This window comes from Lissotriton helveticus, chromosome 6 (genome assembly GCF_964261635.1).
Source record: "Lissotriton helveticus chromosome 6, aLisHel1.1, whole genome shotgun sequence".
Classification (NCBI taxonomy): domain Eukaryota; kingdom Metazoa; phylum Chordata; class Amphibia; order Caudata; family Salamandridae; genus Lissotriton; species Lissotriton helveticus.
In genome coordinates this window covers 1,488,830,936-1,488,852,375 of record NC_136067.1, presented here as the reverse complement: position 1 = coordinate 1,488,852,375, position 21,440 = coordinate 1,488,830,936, and the positions used below count along the sequence as shown (strand labels likewise).

Below are 21,440 nucleotides of genomic sequence, written 5' to 3'. Positions count from 1 at the left end.
ACATATTCAAATACCCAGCCAATCACTTTTCATCACACACAAAATCAAAACCAAAGTAACATTTTAATTGGTTCAAATTATCAACACATTCAAATTCACATAATCTTCAACCTACCCCCAATGCTCTCTACCAATTACCACACTAAGGGGCCGATTAGGATGGCGGACGGACTTGCGTCCGTCCGCCACCCCTGAGTTGGAGGGACCGTCCGCATGGGCAGCGGCGGTCCCTCCATAGCAATTAGGATGTGACCGCCACCCTGGAGGTCACATCCTGTATGTTTTACATTGCGGCGGATGCTGCTCGAAGCAGCATCCGCCGCAATGCAAAAAACGAAAGGTGTGCATTTGCATGCACAAAGCGGCAGGCACCGCGCGGTGCCTGCCGCTTCGTGCACGCAAGGGCAGGGGGGTACCATAGGTACCCCCCATGTGCACCCCCCACGCAACCTTCACCCAGGGGGCCCGCAACGGGCCCCCAAAGTGACTGTCCGTATGCTTTTCCACGGCGGAAAAGCCGCCGCGGAAAAGCATGACTCACCCTGCATCCTAATATGGCTGGCGGTGTCTGATAGACACCGCCAGCCATGTTATTGCTTTTCCGCCGTGGTCGCCTTCCGACCGCGGCGGAAAAGCGGCGGACGGATTGGGAGACCCACCAGCCATCCTGATTTGGCGGTGGGTCTTTCATGCCTCCTCGGCGGATTTCCCGCATACTCCGGGCCGGCGGTGGCTTCCGCCGGCCCGGAGTATGCGGGAAATCCGCCATCCTAATGACCCCCTAACTCTCCACAAAACACCTACCTAAACCCAAAGGTGAAAGAGTCATCACTCAATGTTGCACTCAACCAACATCTAAACACTGAAACTTGTTATTTTAATGTATTTCTTTCTTGTCTTTTTGAGCCGCGGTTCGCGCACGGTGCGCGGACCCCGATATTTTAAATTTTTTATTTTTTATTTTTTTCAACCTTCGGGGTCCTTTACAGACACCATGACAAAACCTAGGGGGCTCAGGAATCTATACCCTGCCTCCTTGTCAACTATTACACTTCTGTTTACAATCACTATCATCTGCCACAAAAACAAGATGGCGGACAACACTTTCTCATTTCGACTGACTGGAATGTTGACAGACGTCCAACAGCCAATCAGAATTCCGCGCGCGCACGCTAAGGTCCGCGCACGTGCAAGGACAGTGCAAGGACGGTGCAAGCCAGTGAGCGCACCGTGTCCCGCCTATAGATATATAATTTGAAAAAAGTCGATTTTCTCAACAATTACTGAAGGGATTTTCACCAAATATACAAAAGGCACTTCTGCATACCAGGCTCTACCATTTTGCCAAGTTTGCAGTAATTCCATTCAGCCGTTCGGGCTGTAGCTGTGTCTAAAGGTCCTATGGAAAATTGCATTGGACTCAATTTCACATTCAATTTTCTCAAAAACTACTGGAGGGATTTACACCAAACATAAGAAAGGCACTGCTGCATACCAGTCAAATCTGGTGTAATTCCGTTCAGCCGTAGCCTTGTCAGAATGTCCCTATGGAAATTAACATGGAGAAAACATGTTTTGGGACCCCCCTTTTTTCTCGGCCCCCGCTTGACGAATCCCCCCGAAACTTTCAGGGAAGAAGCGTAGCGCAGCGAGGCAAATTTAAGGAAAATTACAGGCAGATCCCTCAATGGGCGTCAAAGTTATTCCCAATAGAATGTTCGCAATTTCATATGGTAACTAAGTCCTAACAATATATACCTACTGGCAACCGCCAGTAGGTAATATATATATATATATATATATATATATATATATATATATATATATATATATATATATGTATGTGTGTGTGTGTATTTGTTCACTAATGCTTCAGGTTCTACATGCAAAAGGAAATGTGCTTATCATTGCTTTCCACTCTGATTCAGGCATGTGAATCTGTGAAAGATACACTAATACTGGATACAAAATGTGTTACTTACCTGTAACTGCAGTTATCCAGTATTGGTATCTTTCATAGATTCACATGCAACCCATCCGCCTCCCTTGGAAGGGCTCACCTAGTACTCTCAGTTGTTCCTATATATAGCACTGTGCTTACGAAAATCTGAGGGACTAGAGCTCCTTCCAGGAAGGTTCCAGAGGGTGGTGGCAGCTGATTGGTTGCTCTCTAGAGTTTGGTCCTTATTACAAAAGGACCTGGATATGTTAATAATGTGAGGCCTTTGGCCTATTACTCTGTATGTCTAATGGGACATTACTTTATTTACATACCAGGGACTCCCATCCCGACGACGGGGAATGATTCAGGCGTGTGAATCTATGAAAGATACCAATACTGGATAACTGCAGTTACAGGTAACTAACACATTTATTATACATCTGCGCTCAGCTTTTTGTGTTCCATTGCTTGACTTATGTGAGCACCTGGTGCAGGCAATTTAGGTGCCCTGGGTGACACTGGTGAACACTGGTCTGATATAATATAGTGCCTGGTGTCATAAAATGTAATTTGATCATCTGTCCAAGTTTCTAAAGATTAATTATTAGTGATTTAGTGCCTAACATATTGTGCATATTGCAAATTGGTTTGCATATTTGGCAAGCTGTGTGGTTTATGTTTGTTGCAGAAAATGCTAGACTACCTCAAGGACAAAAAGGATGTGGGTTTCTTTCAGAGCCTTGCTGGTCTCATGCAATCATGTAGGTAAGCAACTATCGTCATTTAATTGCATGATACGTCTCTGATATTTTTGCTGCCATGTTTAATTTTTGTCTTTTGAAAGTCATCTTTTTTTTAATGACCTAATGCAGCACTGCTTGCCAACTTTGAATGAGTAATTATTGCTGGTAGTCGCTCCACACCCATGAAAGCAAATGTATAATCCATTTGAAATAGTTTACATTTCTGTTTTTCTTTGCCTAATGTCCTCTCCGCATATGCTAGTCACAGTGGGAATTCGGCACAAATAAACTAGTGGAAAACGTTTAACTTTGAACCTAAAGGAAATAAGAACTCAAAGACATGTGTTCTACTTTCTTAACCAAAACAAACACAAAAATATCAAATAGAATGAAATAGGCACTGCCTAACTATCATAAAGCTAAAGGGCAGTGATAGAGAAACCTAATATTTATCCAAAAGCCTCCACATCCTCCCTCATTTTTGTCCCCTACCTTCATCATTTTTTACATAAACAATATTGGCTGACCAGCATGGTTTGAGAGGTGAAGCTACTTCAACATGTCCACTCTGTCAAGCTATGGTGCTCCTTGTAGAGATCTTGTTTCAGGAAGAAGCCCGTTTCCCCAGGCAGATAGGGACAGTAAAAGCTTGTGTTCTGCCCCCACAGCTCGCTTCTAATTGTGCCAGTGAGGCGTTGGGCATGGTTATGTGGTAACATCTGGCCAAGTGCCAATTGGCTGCTGGGATCCACATACTGGTCCCATTCCTACTGTTGACAGGGGACCAACATTCTTTTTCATAAAGCATTATCCCATGTTGAAAGCCATGACTCCAAATGGACCGTTTCTCTGTGTACTACCAGTTGCACTAACATCTGCCTTTGTGGATGTAGTAGACTTCCAGGTGAAGTCTAATTCACCCACAAAGGCAGATGTTAAAAGGGAACAGGTGTATTTGCTTGTTGCTGGAGAGAGCGGCAAGTCAGACAGGACCCCTAATTGAATTCCTTTCTCAGCCAATAATTATAAAGATTTTTTCCATAGTATAAAACCTATACAGCCTTTGGTTCTAATGGGTGGTCATCATTAAAACTGAAAGATGGCTTCCTATTTTAAAACGCTATTATCAAGACAGGATATTCTCCACCAATTTGGCAGGCAGCCATGGAAGCTCCACATCGCAAAATGGTAAATGTTAATTGCCAGAAAAATTATTGCATATTGTCTTTTACTTCCATCTGCGAAGCTGATCAGTAATATTTTGAAGGACTAGAGCCGAGGCATTATTCCTGAGGCTCAAACAGACTTTATGTGGTCATCCCACAGATGAATGATGCAACTGTCCTAAAGCTTGTCAATAAATTTGCCCATCAGCAAAGGATCATTCCGTTATAATTAACATTTATCAAACCCTCCAAGACATTCATATAGATAGATCAAGCTAGACTGCGGAGGAAAATGTTGACCTGGGGGCTGCTACCTGCCATGTGCAGATTGCAGTTGGTCTACGTACTGGAGGGTGGGCCTATACAAAATGTTTGTATCTAGGAATTTGTTTGCACTAACATGCAGTAGTTTCTGGGTTCACCAGAGATGTATGCTCACTCAACTAGCTATTAAACATCCATACCAGTAATCTAACTATAGCAATGGCAGACAATTTAGAGTTTAACATAAGCTGACAGGTGAACACAGACAATATGTTGCTCGATGTGACCTCCCAAACTACTGAAGGGAACGAATCATCTTCACATCTATTAGGAAGAAAAATTTCAAAATGACCTACCTAAATTAAAAATATGTATTTTGACCAAGAAAGAATAAGAGCAGCTGAATATTGCATTCCAACAAACTATTGGTGGTGTCTATATATAAGTATAAGTAGAAATTTGTCAATATTGAGGTATGCTTTGTTAAAGAAAAAAAACATCCTGTTACTGATGTGGCAGGTACCTTGGCACAATTCAGTGGTAATCCTGGGGTCCATTTTTTTTTTTGTTTAAATTTGTTTATTGGGTTTTGGTTGACATTTTACAGGTAGCATGTTAGTGATAATGCAGTACAGTGGTACATATTCGTAAGTACACAGTATCAGTACACGCCAATAGCCTTCCCCATGCAGTGTACATGTGCTAATCAGCCCATCCAAGTTGTACGGACCATTAATATTCTCCACATAGTCCCCCTTAGCGTCAGTGGCGTACCCCCAAGGCGAGCAGAGGTTGTCTGTGGTGATCGACCTACTATGCGTAGCGTAGTAATGACTCTGTGGCTCATTGAACTTTACCCAGTCTTCCCAGATAGTGCCGACGAGGCTGGCATGATACGTGTCTGCGTGTGTCGTCGTGACGCTCTTGTCTACCGGTTCTGCCAATAAACTTTCAGTAGGGGTGACCTCCCCTCCAATCTAAACTTATCTTGGGGTCCATTTAATGTTAGTTTGTATAAGGCATAAATGGTCAATGCACCTTCTATGATCACACATGGTACACCTGACAATGCTGGTTTATATGAAGGCGTGAACGGTCATAGCACCTCCTGCAATCACGCATGGTACCCCTGTTTGGTTCATAGACTGTGACCATGACACTGAAGGACAAAATAGGCGCATATGTGACGGCATTTAGGTATTTTTCTTTATGCCGCTTGGCTTTAGGACATTTTTGAATGAGTAATGTCAGTTTTTAAGGGAAAATTCAAGATGTTAATTTACCTGATAAGGTAAGAAAAAAGTATTTCAACACAGGGTTGAGGACATTTTGGGATGCTGAACTGTATTTCTGGACTATCTGAATTTGAAGGACATATTGGCTAAGAAAGAATTCAAGACTTTCAATTTAAAGTAGTAAGTTGTTGTGTGTCCTAGCATTGCTCCAGGTCTCGTTATATCCTCATTATGTACTAAATCTTCTACAAGCACATGCACTGATCCCTGTGAGATACTAAACTATATAAAGTAAGATTGCCACATATTATATGAGGAATGGAAGTTTCCGTTTTAAAAATCAGAAGCCCAGAGTATAAAATAGTAGCCAAAACATGGAATTGTCATTTATTTAGAGGGAGTATCATAGTCAGCATTTCCTTTTTAGAGAACATTTTAGGGAGGAAAGATCATTTTTCATCACTCCAGAGCTACATGGGTTTTTAGATTAACTAAACTGAATAGCTGGTATGACTGTTTTACTATAGGTGGTTATATGAATTCTGCTTTAGATTGATGCAGGGGTTTTAGGAGGTACTAGTATATTGCCAACCTGGTGAAGATTTTGGTTGCTCATTTTATTTTGATTGTTGTTATCATGATTATGGTCTGATTAATTCATGTGCACATTTTATGGGCAATTGGTGTAATAATTGTTGACCTCGGGTGCTATATATTCCATTATGACAACAAATGATTTTTTACAAACTGATGCACATATATTTATATATGTTTACTTATTTTATTAATCATAACACTGAAAATATAGTTCTGAACTTGTTATCCTATCAGTCAGCAACAAGTAGAACTGCGGATTGCACTCTTGATGTGTTGATTGAGTAATTCATTTCAACATCTGCGGCCTGATTTTAAAAGCGAACAATTGCTCTTACCATATTTTATGAGGTAACAATCTCTCTGCATGCTAATATTCTATACCTCTTTGCCCTATGATTCACCCGAATCACATTGTCCTGAAATTCTACCAGAATTCTGTATATAGCATCACCTTTTTAATTATATTGGTTAGGATCTGAAACTCATTCTTCCAATGCTATCTTTTTGGACAGACATTAGCAAACTGTCCCATCTGTGTTGACCAAGTTTTGTTGAAAAGGGTCTTCTGGCATGCTTTCCTAGAAAACATATAACAGAACATATATTTTGAACTAGTCTTGAAATTCTGTATTTTCATTGCTGCACCAGTAATGCCATGAGGTCTTCTTTTTCTTAGCCTTTGTTTAGTCAGGATAAGCATAAACTAGACATATTTGACGCCTACAGATTTGGATTACTACTCTTAATAAAAACCTAAAATATATTACGTGATATGGTCAACTTGAAAACCTACAATCGTTTGAGTTATATGTGGAGTTATCCTTTTGCATGATTTAGTTCCAAACTAACTTCCTCATCTAGCACCCTCAGATCTTGATATAGTGGAAAATGAATTGAGCCCAGTCAAAAACATCACAAACACAGACCTACTCATCCACACACATGACATTCATCTTTAGGAAATACCTTCTAAAAATATGTCTAAATATAGGGATGATTAATGATTACTGCCAGCTTTAGCAATATAGCAACTAAGAAAGTAAACACCATTGCAAACGAACAACAAAAATGTATAAGAATAGTCTGCTTCTTCATATGTGCAGATATCACCAAGCAATAAAATGATTCTCACGGACATTCCTCATAAACTCCTTCACCTCACCCAAAGCATTATGTTACTCCTAGGACAGGTATTACCCTGAACTAAAGTCCTGTTGCGCAAGCCTAATCAAGAAATATTTAATGAAATAGACCACCTAGGTTTGACACAAAGAAATGAGAAGCCAACTGATGCCAAAAACTACAGATTTAACTGTCTGTTAATGTAGTTCTCAAAACGTTAAATCACAATTCAGTCCCTCTCCTGATTGGCTGCCATATTGGGAACATCCCACTGGAAATCAAGTTCTGTATTATAGCCAAGCCACCATCCAAAATGATTCCAATCCTTCTGTACAGAAACTGGAAATCCTCAACACAAGGACCTTCCTGCATACTGCATGTGCCATAAAAGAACCCCATTTGATCGTCTCTACAGACATATTAGAGAATCTGCTAGTTAGGCTCACAGGTTCTTGACTATGTTGCTCCACTGAATGTTCACAGAACCATCCCTTTCAATGTAGAAACGACCACTGGTTCATAACTGAGGCACACTCTTTGAAATGGCCAAATAGAGCCCTTTAGAGATATTGGTTCAACATCCTAAACAACCCTATGCCATCTACTATTTCTCCAGTATTAGGGTGTCTTTCATAAATTCACATGCTTGAATATTCCCCGTCGTCGAAGTGGGAGTCCCACAGTAAATAAAATAGCAATAACATACTAATTATATATGTATGTAAATACATAACACATAAAATATATATATATTTTTTTATGGATCAGGCTTATTTATTGATATTCAGGTCTCCCACGACCCTGCAGAAAAGAGACCCGTTTGGCGCCATGCCATTGTTGAAATATATAGCCCTTCTCCCTCTTTCAAGCATACATAAACATTGAGAATAGACTACAAGTTTAGACATTCTAGATGGAAGATGTATTGACCTGCGACATATGCCTCCTTAGTAAAGTGCAGGATATTCAAAGTTGTAAATAACTGCATATTACACTCCAAACGAAAAATGCCAATAAAACCTGAGCTAATTCATAATGTATGCATAGAAACAATTATAAGCAACAGTCTATTTTAGCCTGAGGTATAGACAAGTCAAAAAATGGCCTGTCGAGGTACTGACATCATAAAACATCGTACTGCTCTCAACATGTGCTGCCTTCCTGATCATTTTTTTTTAATTACATTTCTTTATTGCGTTTACAGTGAGAACAGCAAGACAAAATAACAGTCCCGCTCAGTATCCCCCCTCCCCCCCATCTGACATTTCTGACTCCCTCTGTGTACATGGCATCATTGCATCCTGCTTATTAGTATATACATAGCCATTTAGCCAACAAACAATAGCTGTACAGGCGGCGCTTCACCATAATTGCAGATTATACTTCTGTTGAGGGAGATTTTGCACAGTCCGCAATAGCAATACAAAGGCAACACTTTGAGCCCCAGCCCCAGTCACATCCGTCTTTATAGCACACAGTGCACTATCACTCTGCGGCCCCTTCATTTCCCTCTCTGTTCCCCAAGTAAATTTGGTACAGGCCCCAGAAGTTCTTAGGTCTGCTAGTGGGGGGCTGTATTTCACTATAATTTTCAGATTGAGTGCAGCAATAGAGCATGTCGTGCGCCCAGCGCTTAGGAGTGGGCAATGGACCTCTCATACAGCAACAAGCCAGCACCCGGCGGGCCACGAGCAGGCCCATGTCTACCAGACGTCTGATCGCCTTTGGCAGCTTCTTGGTGTATCCTAATAGAGCCACCAGGGGGTCAGGTGTGATGACAACCTCCGTCAGCTCGCTAATATCGGCGAATATTTTCCCCCAAAAATCCCAGACGCCAGGGCACTGTCAAGCGAGGTGAAGGAAGTCTGCATCTGGAGCGTTGCAACTCTCGCAACGAGCAGAATCCCTTAGGCCATATCTGCAGAGTCTAGCTGGGGTGTAGTACACCCGATTTAGGAATTTGAAGTGAACCAGTCTATGTCTGCCATTGAGTGATACTTTCTTAGTGATAGTGCAGCAATATCGCTACGTGTCATCGTCCATCGCAGTATCTAAATCAGTCTGCCATGCTAATCGCTCCTTAGTGTATGTTTGTTGCGTGGTCGCTGCGTTAGTTTGTATAGATTGGACAACAGTTTCCGGGGAGAAGCAGTTTTCAGGACATATGTGAGCTCAGGAACCTCAGGGGTCTCAGCCATGTCCCCGCCCAGCAGGTCACTGAGAGCGCGGCGCACCCTGTGGTACTGGAATCGTGTCAGCAGTGGGTGCATGTCACGGGTTCCCATTTCTTTGCAATCCCATCAATGAATAGGTCACCCGCCGTTTTTATGTTCAGTTTCTGTAAGGCAGCAACTACTCCCTTTTCCTTAAGCGGGGGCAACCATCTGGCCCAGTCTACTGGCATCTCCGGCGAGTATAGCAGCACGCCATTTTGCATCTGTAATAGACTATGCCATGCATGATTCTTGGCTGTTACAGAATCCAATAGGCCTGTTCTGCGATCAAGCGATTGGAAGATCGTATATGGGAGTGAGTTAGGGCTAGCGAAGAGAGTCTCCATGCGGACATGCGGTATGTTCCGGTCCCCATATAGCCAAGTGTGTAGATGTGACGCCTGAGCTACATGGTAATATGCCTCCAAATCTGGGGCCCGAGCCCCCCCATTGAATATGGCCTAGTGAGTATCGTCCACCGGACACGTGGTTGTCCGCCCACCCAGGCCAGCTTGGTCATCTGCTGCTGCAGTCGTGCAAAGAATGACTTGGGGAGAACCATCGGGATGGTCATGAACAGAAACAAAAATCTGGGGAGCACTACCATTTTCATTATTGATATGCGTCCCATTAAGGACAAAGGAAGTTTACTCCAGGTTATTACGTCGTCTTCAAGCTTACTGACAGCAGTACCATAGTTAGCTCTAAAGAGGATTCCCACATCCGTGTGTAACTGAATCCCCAGATAGCGGACCGTATCTGTGGTCCACTGGAGCGGATATTCCATTGGCGTTGGCTGTGTGATCGGTGTCAGTGGAAAGGCCAGCGATTTGTTCCAATTGACCTTCAAGCCAGAGAGTGTCCCAAAGCGAACCACCTCCCTGAGCACCGATGATAGGTTGTTATCAGGGTCACGTACATACAGCAGGGTGTCGTCTGCATACATCGATACTATAATCTTATAGCCCAGGAATCCTATGCCCTCATTTCCATGATATTCTCGCAGAGCGCACGCCAGTGGTTCAGCCACCAGGGCATATAGGAGGGGCGAGAGAGGGCACCCCTGCCTGGTACCTCTACTAATAGGGAAAGAGTCCGAGACCAGGTCTCCCATGCGGAGCCGAGCCCGCGGATCGTGATATAGTGCCCCTATCATCTGTAGAAACGGCTGCCCTAGACCCATACGCTGCAGTACCAGACGCATGAAAGGCCACTCCACCGAGTCAAAGGCTTTCTCCATATCCAGAAATACAGCCAGTGCTTTTCTATCTTGTCTCACATGCTGTATCGTGCCCAGGACCGTACGTATATTGTAGACGAGGTTCCTACCAGGGATAAATCCTGCCTGTTTCGGGGCTAACAGACGATCAGCAAGGAGTGCCAAACGGGTGGCCAAGACCATGGCGAACAGTTTGGTATCGACATTTAGGAGCAATAGAGGTCTATAGGAGCTGCACTCATCATGAGGCTTTCCAGGCTTCAGTATTGTAACCAGGAGTGCCTCCCTCATAAAGCCCGGCATGCTGCCCTCCACGCATATGTCATCGAAGAGAGCTGACAGGTGTGGGAGTAGTTGGTTCTGAAAGGCTTTGTAGAAGCCCGCCGTAAGTCCGTCCACTCCCGGAGCGCTGCCCGACCTCATGCTGACCAGCGCTTCAAGGATTTCTTCCTTTTCTATAGGATGCATGAGGAATTCCCTGTCTGAGTTGGTCAATGTGGGAATGTCAATGTGGCCTATATAGTCATTAACTTCATCCTCCAGATCACCGCACTTAGAGGAGTACAGATCTGAGTAGTAGCCTTTGAAGACATCAGCGTTGTCTCGCTGGTCTGTGAGCGGTTCTCCAACGGCAGAATTCACCACCGTTATATGCTGTTGACGTTTTGCACCCTTCATAAGATTGGCCAAGACCGCACTCGGCCGCTCCCCCTCGCCATACACCCTGGCAGTGGCATATTTGCCCATGTGTCTAACCTCCCTATCTGCTTCTTCATGATATTCTGCAAGCAAGGTCTTAATCTCTTCTCCCACTGTGGCATCCACCAAGTCGCACTGTCTGCGCTCCAGCCTGCCTAGTTGCCCCTCAAGGTCCGCCAGTCTTCGCCGAATGGCCTTGAGTATGCCCGAGTGTTTCGACATCGCGACCCCTCGGATATAGACCTTGAAAGCCTCCCAGACCACCTGGAAGCTATCTACCAAGCCAATGTTAGTTTCGAAGAATACATCTATGGCCTCAGCCAGCTCTCCCCTAAACACCGGGTCCAACTGAGAATTGGGCGGAAACCTCCATGTAAATGGCGGTATGGATTTACCCGGGACGCGTAGTTCCAACAGCACTGGCGAGTGATCAGACAGTATTCTGGGCAACACTCTGCAGTCTCTAATTCGGTCAAAGTGGGAAGAGGGAGCAAGCCAGTAATCTATCCTGGTATGGACATTGTGATATGCTGAATAGTGCGTGTACCCACCTTGCTGAGGATTACGAGAACGCCATACGTCCCCCAGGCCCAGGCAAATCATTGCACTCTGCAGCTCCAGGGCAGCAGCCGCAGGTCTGTGAGCAGGACCGGTCGATCTATCTAGAGTCGGGTCCATGCTTAGGTTGAAGTCTCCCCCCCACAGCAGCATATTTCTCTGGTCAAAACATTTGATCTTGGCAGCAAGAGTCTTATAGAATTCCGGTGAGTCAAAATTGGTGCCATAAGTGTTGACCACTGTGAAGTCTATGGCATGTCCGTCGCATCTAGATATAACATATCTGCCTTCAGCATCCGTCTCCAGAGTTTGTATCTGCAATTTGGACCTAGGGTTCACCCATGTCAAAACCCCTCTGGAGCTGGAGGTGAACCCCGCTACGGAGATATTACCCGCAAGCCCCCTGCATCTGAGCATGTGACTGTGCGTTGGGAGATGTGTCTCCTGGAGCAGGGCAATGTCTATATGTTAGCACTGGAGATAACTGAGGACTTTCCTGACCTTGCGGTGGTCATTTAGGCCACGAACATTCCAGGTAAGTGCCTTTAGTCTAGGTGTGTGTCATATCCCACTATCCGATGCGAAGTCAGCCATAGCACAATATCAGTGGATTTAAATGGAGCAAGCTTACGTCAATACACATCCCATTCACAGATTGTAAAGTCAGATTGGTCAGATTCCCAATAACAACGTAACCCTGAAGGACTGAACTTATCTATCCTAACACATTCCCACCCCCCTCCCACAGCAGACCAACCCCAACTCGGCCTATCATGTCAACACCCCGCCCCATTCTTAATTCCCTGAGAACGTAAAATAGCTCCCAAGGGAGCTGTAGGTGCACACAGCGCTAGGGCCGAGGTTGCCAGTAAAACCAGTCAGTAACTTTCTAAAGTTCCGACTATTCAACCACCCTTAACGCCACCGCCATGCATTCCTATCTCGACCTGAACCAGAATAACACTATTAAACACCTCAGATACGATTCAACATCCGTATGCAGTCTTTATAATGCGCACAAGGTCTAATATCTTGCCCACCCACCAAGGAGCGGTGCGTTTAAACATAGTTTCCAATATGTTTGTACACTGACAGTCTAAAATATATAGCTCGGAAGGGTCTCACCCATCAGCCGGTGGATCTGTGGTTTTCATGTGTGAACTGAGCGCTCGAGTTCAATCCACAAACAGGGGTGAGAGAGGTGTCCCTATCAATTCCGGACTCCAGGTCCGGTCCGGGTTGTCATATCAAAAACAGAGTCTCATATAAAAGTCCGGACAGCACGCTGCACTCCGCTCTCATTCCTGTTCTTCCACTTGGCTGCTGCTGCACTCTCCGTCCCTCTGGCCGCTAGGGTCTCCCCGAGGTTCCCTAGACCAAACCTTCAAGGTTTTTTGGAGTTCCCTCGGGTCCGTGAAGAAATGGGAATGGCCCTGCCGGTGGATTCTTAACTTCGCTGGGTACAGCATGGCACAGTCTAGACCGAGATCTCGCAGTTGTTTCTTGTAGGGGGCAAAATGTTTCCGCTCTTCTTGCACCTTCGCTGTGAAGTCCGGATATAAGGAGATTTCTGAGCCTTCATATTGTAGGGTCTTCTTTTCTCGGGCAATCCGCAGAGCCGTGTCCCTATCTCTGTAATTCAACAGTTTTGCAATTATTTGTCTCGGGGGGAACCCCGGTCGGAGTCGAGGGCCCAGTGAGCGGTGTGCTCTCTCCAGTGGTCTCCCTAAATACCTTATTAAGCGATTGCAGATTATTCAGAACGCGGCCGTGCGACTTTTGTTCCATCTTCCACGAAGAACTAGTGCACGTGCCCATCTTCGAGAGCTCCACTGGCTCCCAGTGGCACATCGCATTATGTTCAAATCATTGGTTCTGGCCTTTCGGGCCCTGCATCAGCAAGGCCCACAATATTTGCATAAGAGGTTTACCTTTTACACTCCCCTTCGTGCTCTCCGATCGGCCAATCTCCGTCTGATGACTATGCCTAAAGTCAGACATGCGAGACTGGGTGGTCAGTCAATTTCTGTCCAAACTGCACGGGCCTGGAATGCCTTACCGCTCTTTCTGAGATCATCAACTACACTAGCTGGATTTAAGAAAGGGCTGAAGACCCATCTTTTTAATCTCAGTATTTAGCTCTCTGTTTCTTTCTTTTTTGGATTGGGTCAGCTTAGTGCTCACATATCGCGCCAGGATACTTTGTAGTAGCAGAGCGCGCAATAAAATGTTTTATAACATAACATAACACGATGAACATTGGAGACAAGGCGTCAGCTCCCAACAGTGAGGTGAGGAGATTCTCAACAAAGAGCTTCATTTTCCCAGTTTGCGTCATCTCCGCAATTCCAGTGATTCGTATGTTAGAGCGTCGTGAGCGGGCCTCCAAATCCTCCGACTTGTCCTGTATCACTTGCAAGAGCTTGCCAATCTGTTTGCGGTCTTTGTCCAGTTCAGTTTGGGCTTCTTCTACTTCCGTCAGGTGCCGTTCCGACATGTCCAGGCGCTCCGCGTGGTTGTCCACGCGCTCTGCCATGCGGTCCATCGGATAGGTGAGGGCATCGATCTTAGTGCCTAAGGACGCCATACTATCTTGCAGGCCCTTCTCCATGGTGACTAGCAGGGCCTTAATGTCCGAGTAGATCATGCCTTCAGCGCCTCTGGGCGCGGGTGCTGCGTCCACATCTTGGGTTTCGGAGGATTTAGCACGCCGGCTCTCAAAGAGGAGTTTACTTTGGGTCTTGCCCCCCTTGCCCATGTTGAAGTTAGGCACAGGTACCCTCGAGGTCACGAAGACACCACGCAACCCGCAACAGGAATGGCGCCACTCTTATCACTCCTCCCCAGCTGTATTTCGCTACAGGCTTGAGTGGGTGGAGCATGGTAGGCCTTCCCAGCCTCGCTGCCCCTCGCGTATCTTCGTCCAAGCTCGGTGTCTCGACAACTCCGTCCGTGCCACGTAGTGTTGCGCACTCCAAGCCGGTCTCCGCAGAGTCTAGGCCGCACTCCCCGTTGGCATAAAGGCCCACCGGGGCACCTCACCGCCACCGGCGAAGGACCCCCAGTCAGGGTCATTGTGGCCTCAATGGCATCAATTGCACTGTGGACAGTAACTCAAGGATAGCCTCTAGTTCGGCTCCCGCCCGCGTCCCAACTTCCAGTGGGGGGGGGGGGCAGCGCCCAAAATTGCGCTGCGCCAGCACACGCCGGGGGAGAGGGGAGGGGGCGGCTGAACTGGAGCGCCACAGAAAGCCCCCACTCACCTCAGAATGAACCTCCTCTGGGCCCCCGCAACGCGCCCCCGGCCTGGATGTGGTGGCAAGGAAGGCCAGTACCGGCACAGCGTGCTTCTTTTCAGGCATGTCCGTCACACAAGTAGCGGTAGAGCTCCGGTGCTCCCAGGATCAGAGCCCCACAGCGTATCCGCACATTGAGTCACGCCAGCCGGCGTGCGTGCAACTCGAGGCCGGGGATCCGCGGCCCTGTCTGCCGGCCGTATCAGTCCCCCGTCGGCAGCTCCGCGCTGATCGGGCGTATTCAATTTTGCCCGCACCGGACACCGGAGACCTTTAGACGTCAGATGGGATGGCCCATGCCCCGAAAGGCCCGTCAAGAAAGGATAATTGCAGGATAGTACATGCGATGGCGCGGAGCGAAGGGATCACACGTCCGCCATCGGCGCTGGCAAGCTCCGCCCCATAATAACACATAAAATATACACTAGAAAAAATAGTAAATATCCAAACACCATTCCTACATAGGAATACATGTTAGAGAGAGAAAACACTTGTAACATATTCCTGTCATTATGTTAGTCCAAACTACAGCCAATCAGGCGCCAGCACCCCTCCAGAACCTTCTCCTCAGAGCTCAGTCCCTCAGATTTTCTACCCTACGTCTGCTCAGTTTTCTCAACTTCTTCAAGTTTTTCTGTGAATTCCAGCATGTCTTCAAGTAAGAAGTCTTTATTTAGACCTTGTTCTTCTTGTGGGAAGCTACGTCTTTACTCTGAGGACCCCCACAAGAAGTACATTTATTGTCTTTATCCCGACCATGAGGTTGGTAAATGCAAATTTTGAAGAACCTTCTCTACAAGACCCTTAAGGACAGAGAAGGCCGGGTCCTCCTATGGCTTCAAAGACTCAAGGATAAGGATTCGGCACTTTCAGATGCGGAAAGCCTGGTGTCTGGACCTTCAAAAGCAGCCTCTAAACATAGCAGTGTGCAGGATTTGCCCTCTCCATTCCTCAAAAAGAAGAAACTTTCCTTATCTGAGGCTCCTGCGGTGTCCTCACCACCTCCTGATGCGTCTACGCCCACGAGACCTGGCTCTCAGGCGTCTTCTGGTGCTTCCCATCATGTTTCTGCTCCGAAACATGTTTCTCCGTCGACGGGAGCGACGACGATCGTCCCGACGACGAGGTCTGCCGTTTCCGGATCATCGATGGCGACAGTGACGACGACTTCAGCCTCCGGATCGTCGACGGCGGCAACATCGTCGTCAGCCATGTCGACGAAGGTATCACTCAGCTTTAAGACTGTTCCGTCAACGATACCTATTGCTTCGTCGTCGACGAAGAAATCTCTTTTGTCGTCAGCAAAATCATCGTCGACGAAAGTTCTGAAGAAATCTTCGGCCCCGTCGACGGCTGATCCTTCTGCAGCGACTCCGTCAACGCCAATGCCATCGTCGTCGTCTGCACCGTCGACGACCTCGTCGACAACGGTTCCATCTTCTTCTGAGTCTTTGCCTTTGGTGCCGTTTTCTTCCACCGGGTCTGGTTCTTCCACCGTCGACCCCTTGCACCAACGTCGCAAGCGGCCAGTTGACCAGCTGTCCATCCCAATTGATCCACAGTCTCCCTCGCCCTTGTTTGCCACGGGTTCTGAGCAGGACTCTGATTCTGACAATGATGTGGATGATTCCTTCAGAGTGGCACACAGTCCTTCGGATTTAATTATAAAATGCCAGGACTATGGTGAAGATGATGACGACCAATATTCTCAGGCAGAGGAACCTTCTGTGCAGGTGCCAACTGCGACACTGCCTCTGTCGCTTATCTCCAATCTCCAGCATATGTTGGATGACTACAACCGGCGTTTCCCACCCTCTCAACAGGGTTCGCCTATGCCACACACGCCTGCGGCTGTTGCGGCTCCTGCTGCGGTTCCACTACCACAGCCCCCAACGCCTTCTCCTCAGGTTCAGACGTCAGTTAAGATACACACTATGGTGTATGCTGATGACGATGACGACGTCCTTCCAGAACGTGAAGATGGAGAAGTTCACGACGATAATGATGATGATGCCACTCACATGGCTGAGTGGGACGACTATCAAATTCAGACGCCTTCCCCTCCTCCGGTGACGCCTGGGGATTCTCCTCCGGTGGACATTGCAAGTTTCCATCAGCTGATGGATGGAGCGGCTCAGCGCTTTAAACTGCCCAGAGTCCAGAGGGAGGAGTACTGTTTCCTCTATGATTTTAAAAATCAACCGTTCAAGCAGGTCCATACCATACCCATCATAGATTTCATTTGGAGTGAAGGTGTGAAATGTATGCAAACTCCAAATTCATTACCGGCGCAACTGCCTCGCCTTGAGAAAAAATATAGGGCGCCCTTTGGATCTCCAGCGTGCCTTGTTGCCCAACCAAAGCCTGACTCAGTGGTCACCCAGGCGGCACAACGTCGTTCACGAAATCCGGCTTTTCCGATTACAGCTCCTCCGGATCGGGAGGGTTGTCGCCTGGACGCTATTGGACGCAAGTTTTCCACAATGGCCTCCACTACGGTGAGGGCGGCTAATGCTTTAGCCATTTTAGGCCGCTACGACTGCCAGATGTGGTCCGACATGTCTGCCCTGGTGGCCCTCATTCCGGACGCTTCCAAGGCGGAAGCCTTAAAGATTCTTCAGGACGGAGAGAGGACGTCGGAGGAAATTATTGACTGCGCAGTTGACATTTCTTGTGCTGGCTTTCGTCAGCTTGCTGGGGCAGCGGTTTTGCGGAATCAGGGTTGGTTACGGTCCACCTCTTTCCCCCAGGAAGTGCAGGCAAAAATCCTTGATATGCTGTATGACGGCGAGTCGCTTTTTGGGGCACATGTCAATGAGGCATCCAGAAGGACACTGATACTGCTCGTTCATTGGGGACTTTACAGTTTCGAAAGCAACCTTTTCGTGGTGCGCGCAGCCGCGGCACCTCTTCGACTTTTCACGAAGGAAGCACTCAATATCGCTCCTACCACCAGGGTAATCAACGTTAGTCCTCCAACTAACAGCAGTCCACCCGGCAGCAGTCTTAGAAATCCTACAGGGGAAGGTCTTCATATAGAGGATCCACTCCCAAACGACAATGACTTGTTTCTCCTCCCACGTGTTGGAGGTCGAATCTCCCTGTTGTCTTCTCAGTGGTCCTCCATCACCTTGGACCGCTGGGTTCTGGATATTGTTCTGGATATTGTAGCGAAGGGCCACGCTCTAGAGTTCGTCAAGATTCCTCCTCCCACTCCACCGTCTGGCCCGCCTCCTCCCCACCTCAAGGAGCTTTTCCATCAAGTTTGTCTTCTAATCCAAAAAGGTGCCGTCGAAGTGGTTCCCAAGTCTCAAAGGGGAAAGGGATTCTATTCCCGTTTTTTTCTAATACTCAAGAAGACAGGAGACTGGTGACCGATCCTGGATTTGCGAGCACTCAACAGGTATCTCAAGAGCCAATCCTTCCTCATGCTTACACTCATAGAGAGCTTGCGTCTTCTCTCCATGGGCGACTTCATGACCACCATCGACCTCCAGGATGCTTACTTCCATGTTCCAATTCTTCCACGGCACTGGAAGTACTTACGCTTCCGGGTGGGACAGAGAGACTTCCAGTTCAAGGTGTTGCCTTTCGGCCTCCGGTCCGCCCCTCAGGTCTTCACGAAAGTCTTGGCTCCAGTAGTGGCTTACCTGTGTCTCCAGGGCATCCAAATATTTCCCTACCTGGACGACAGCCTCCTCAAATCACAGTCTCGCAACCAGCTGCTTCAAGACACTCGCCTTTGTCAGGACGTGTTTTGCTCCCTCGGCCTCTCAATCAATGCCGCCAAGTCCCAGGTCGACCCAGCTGCCTGCAGGAACTTTCTGGGAGCCACTTTTGACACGATGCTTGTCAAGGCATTCGTGTCACAAGAGCGTCAACAAAAGTGCCTCTGCTTGGTGTCTCTGATTCAGGCAAAATGGTCCGTTTCAGTCCAGATCTTAAAGTCATTTCTGGGGATGGCATCGTCTTGCATTGCAGTGATTTCGAATTGCAGGCTGCGGACTTGCCCCATTCAAGAGGAATTCGATGTACAATGGCATCAGGTCACCGGTTCTTTCAACGACCTCGTCAGTGTCACCGCTCGCATGAGAGCAGCTCTCCAGTGGTGGGCGCAGCCATCCAACCTTGCAACAGGGACTTCTTTCCTCACCACCACTCCAGAACTCACTCTAACAATGGACGCCTCCTTAGAAGGCTGGGGTGCTCACCTTCAAGGCCTCTCCATCAAAGGCAAATGGACTCTGCGTCAACGTTCTTGGCACATCAACAGCCTGGAGTTGATGACCATTGTTCTGGCACTCAAGTCGTTCCATCCAGTGATTAAAGGGGAATCGGTGCTCATTCAGACGGACAATACCACCAGTATGCACTATGTCAACAAACAGGGCGGAACCAGGTCTCCACTCTTGTCTCGGCTGGCTCAGTCGATCTGGGATTGGGCAATCCGTCACCAAGTTACTCTGACTGCAGTACATCTACCAGGCATCTACAACATCCTAGCGGATTCCCTCAGCAGATCCACGTCATCGACCCACGAGTGGGAGTTACATCAACCAACTCTCGACCTCGTTTTTCAATGGTGGGGTTGTCCGTCTCTGGATCTCTTTGCCACCACGGAGAACCGGAAATGGCCATCTTACGCAAGTTGGCATCCCCACCACGGGTCGTGCGGGAATGCCCTTTTGATGAACTGGTGCGATCTATTCGCCTATGCTTTTCCTCCGATTCTGCTAGTGCCTCGTGTGCTGTGGAAGATGCGGAGACAGCGTGCCACATTCTCCTGATCGCCCCCAGATGGCCCTGACAGGCGTGGTTCTCGGAGCTGCTTCTTCTGTCCCAGTGTGAGCCCATCCTCCTCCATCCTCGAGCAGATCTCCTCACGATGGACCAAGGTCAGATTTGCCATCCAAACCCCTCCTCTCTGCAATTGTCGGCCTGGAACCTGAGCCCCTTGAATTTGCCCATTTGAATATTTCGCCCGAATGCAGAGACATTCTCGCTCAGGCCAGAGCTCCGTCTACCATTAAGACCTACAAGCTCAAATGGAAGAGGTTCTGTCATTGGTGCGCGGCTGCTAATATCCATCCTCTTCATTCCACTCTGGATCAGCTGCTTCCGTTCTTTTTGCAACTGGCCCAATCGGGGCTTTCCCATTCTACTTTGAGAGTTTTCTTGGCGGCAATCTCTCACTTCCGGCAGGATGGCTCCTCCTCAATCTGCTCTTCCAGAGTTATTCGTCAGTTTTTCAAAGGACTGTTTCGGAAGTTCCCACCTATATGGCATCCTCCTCCTACTTGGCACCTCTATGTCGTCTTGGCCATTCAAGCCTATCCACAGGGCGGACTTAACGTTTCTGACTTGGAAGGTAGCCCTTCTCCTTGCTCTGACATCATCACGTCGCATGAGTGATCTGCACGCTTTCACTATTAAACCTCCTTTTCTCCAATTCAAATCTGACTGTGTAGTGCTTCGCACCAACCCAACCCTTTTACCTAAGGTGCCTACGGATTTCCATCTTAATGAACCTGTTTTCTTAAAAACCTTCTTTGCCGATCCTCAGTCTCCGGCAGAGCAACAATTGCACTCTTTGGACCTTAAAAGATGCCTTAAATTTTACATCAACAGGACAGCCCCCTTTCGCAGATCCGATCAACTGTTCATTGCCTATGGGCTCATGCGTAAGGGGCGTCCTGTTACCAAGCCAACTATTGCACGTTGGATTTCTTCAGCCATTGTCTTCTGCCATCGAAAAGCCGGCAAGCCTCTACAATCTTCGGTGAGGGCTCATTCCACCAGGGCGATGTCATCCTCTACTGCCCTGTTTGCTGGTGTGCCGCTTCATCAGATCTGCAGAGCAGCCACGTGGTCCAACAGGCACACGTTCACGAAACACTACTGCCTGGAGGCCATCAACGAGGCGGATACCGCAGTGGGACAGGCAGTGCTTCGCCATCTTTTTAACTAAGGTGAGCCTCTGTCTTCCCTCCTCCATTTTGGTTTTATATGATTGCTATCAGTACTTGCATGACTACATTATTGTCTCATTGATTTTCTTCCATGCTGTTGCATGGCACTCCGTGCCTCTTCGGCTATTACTGCTCTCTATTCTATTCAAGCATGTGACTCTATGAAAGACACCCTAATACTGGAGAAGATCAATTGTTACTTACCTGTAAACAGGTGGTTCTCCAGTATTGGTGTCTTTCATAGATTCACATGCGACCCACCCACCTCCCCCCAGAGGCTCTCTTCTCCTTATAGACTCTTTTGTCACTCTTGTGCTACGAAAATCTGAGGGACTGAGCTCTGAGGAGAAGGTTCTGGAGGGGTGCTGGCGCCTGATTGGCTGTAGTTTGGACTAACATAATGACAGGAATATGTTA

The 21,440-nt window shown here is 47.3% G+C and overlaps 1 protein-coding gene across 1 annotated transcript in view; it reads left to right on the top strand.

The window, feature by feature from the left end:
• The window catches only part of RYR2 (ryanodine receptor 2), a 3,071,198-nt gene that overhangs the window by 2,462,486 nt on the left and 587,272 nt on the right, over positions 1-21,440 (top strand). Inside the window, exon 78 of the mRNA XM_078648003.1 lies at positions 2,631-2,707. Coding sequence (XP_078504129.1) covers positions 2,631-2,707 — 77 coding nt within the window. The remainder of the gene's footprint in view (positions 1-2,630; positions 2,708-21,440) is intronic.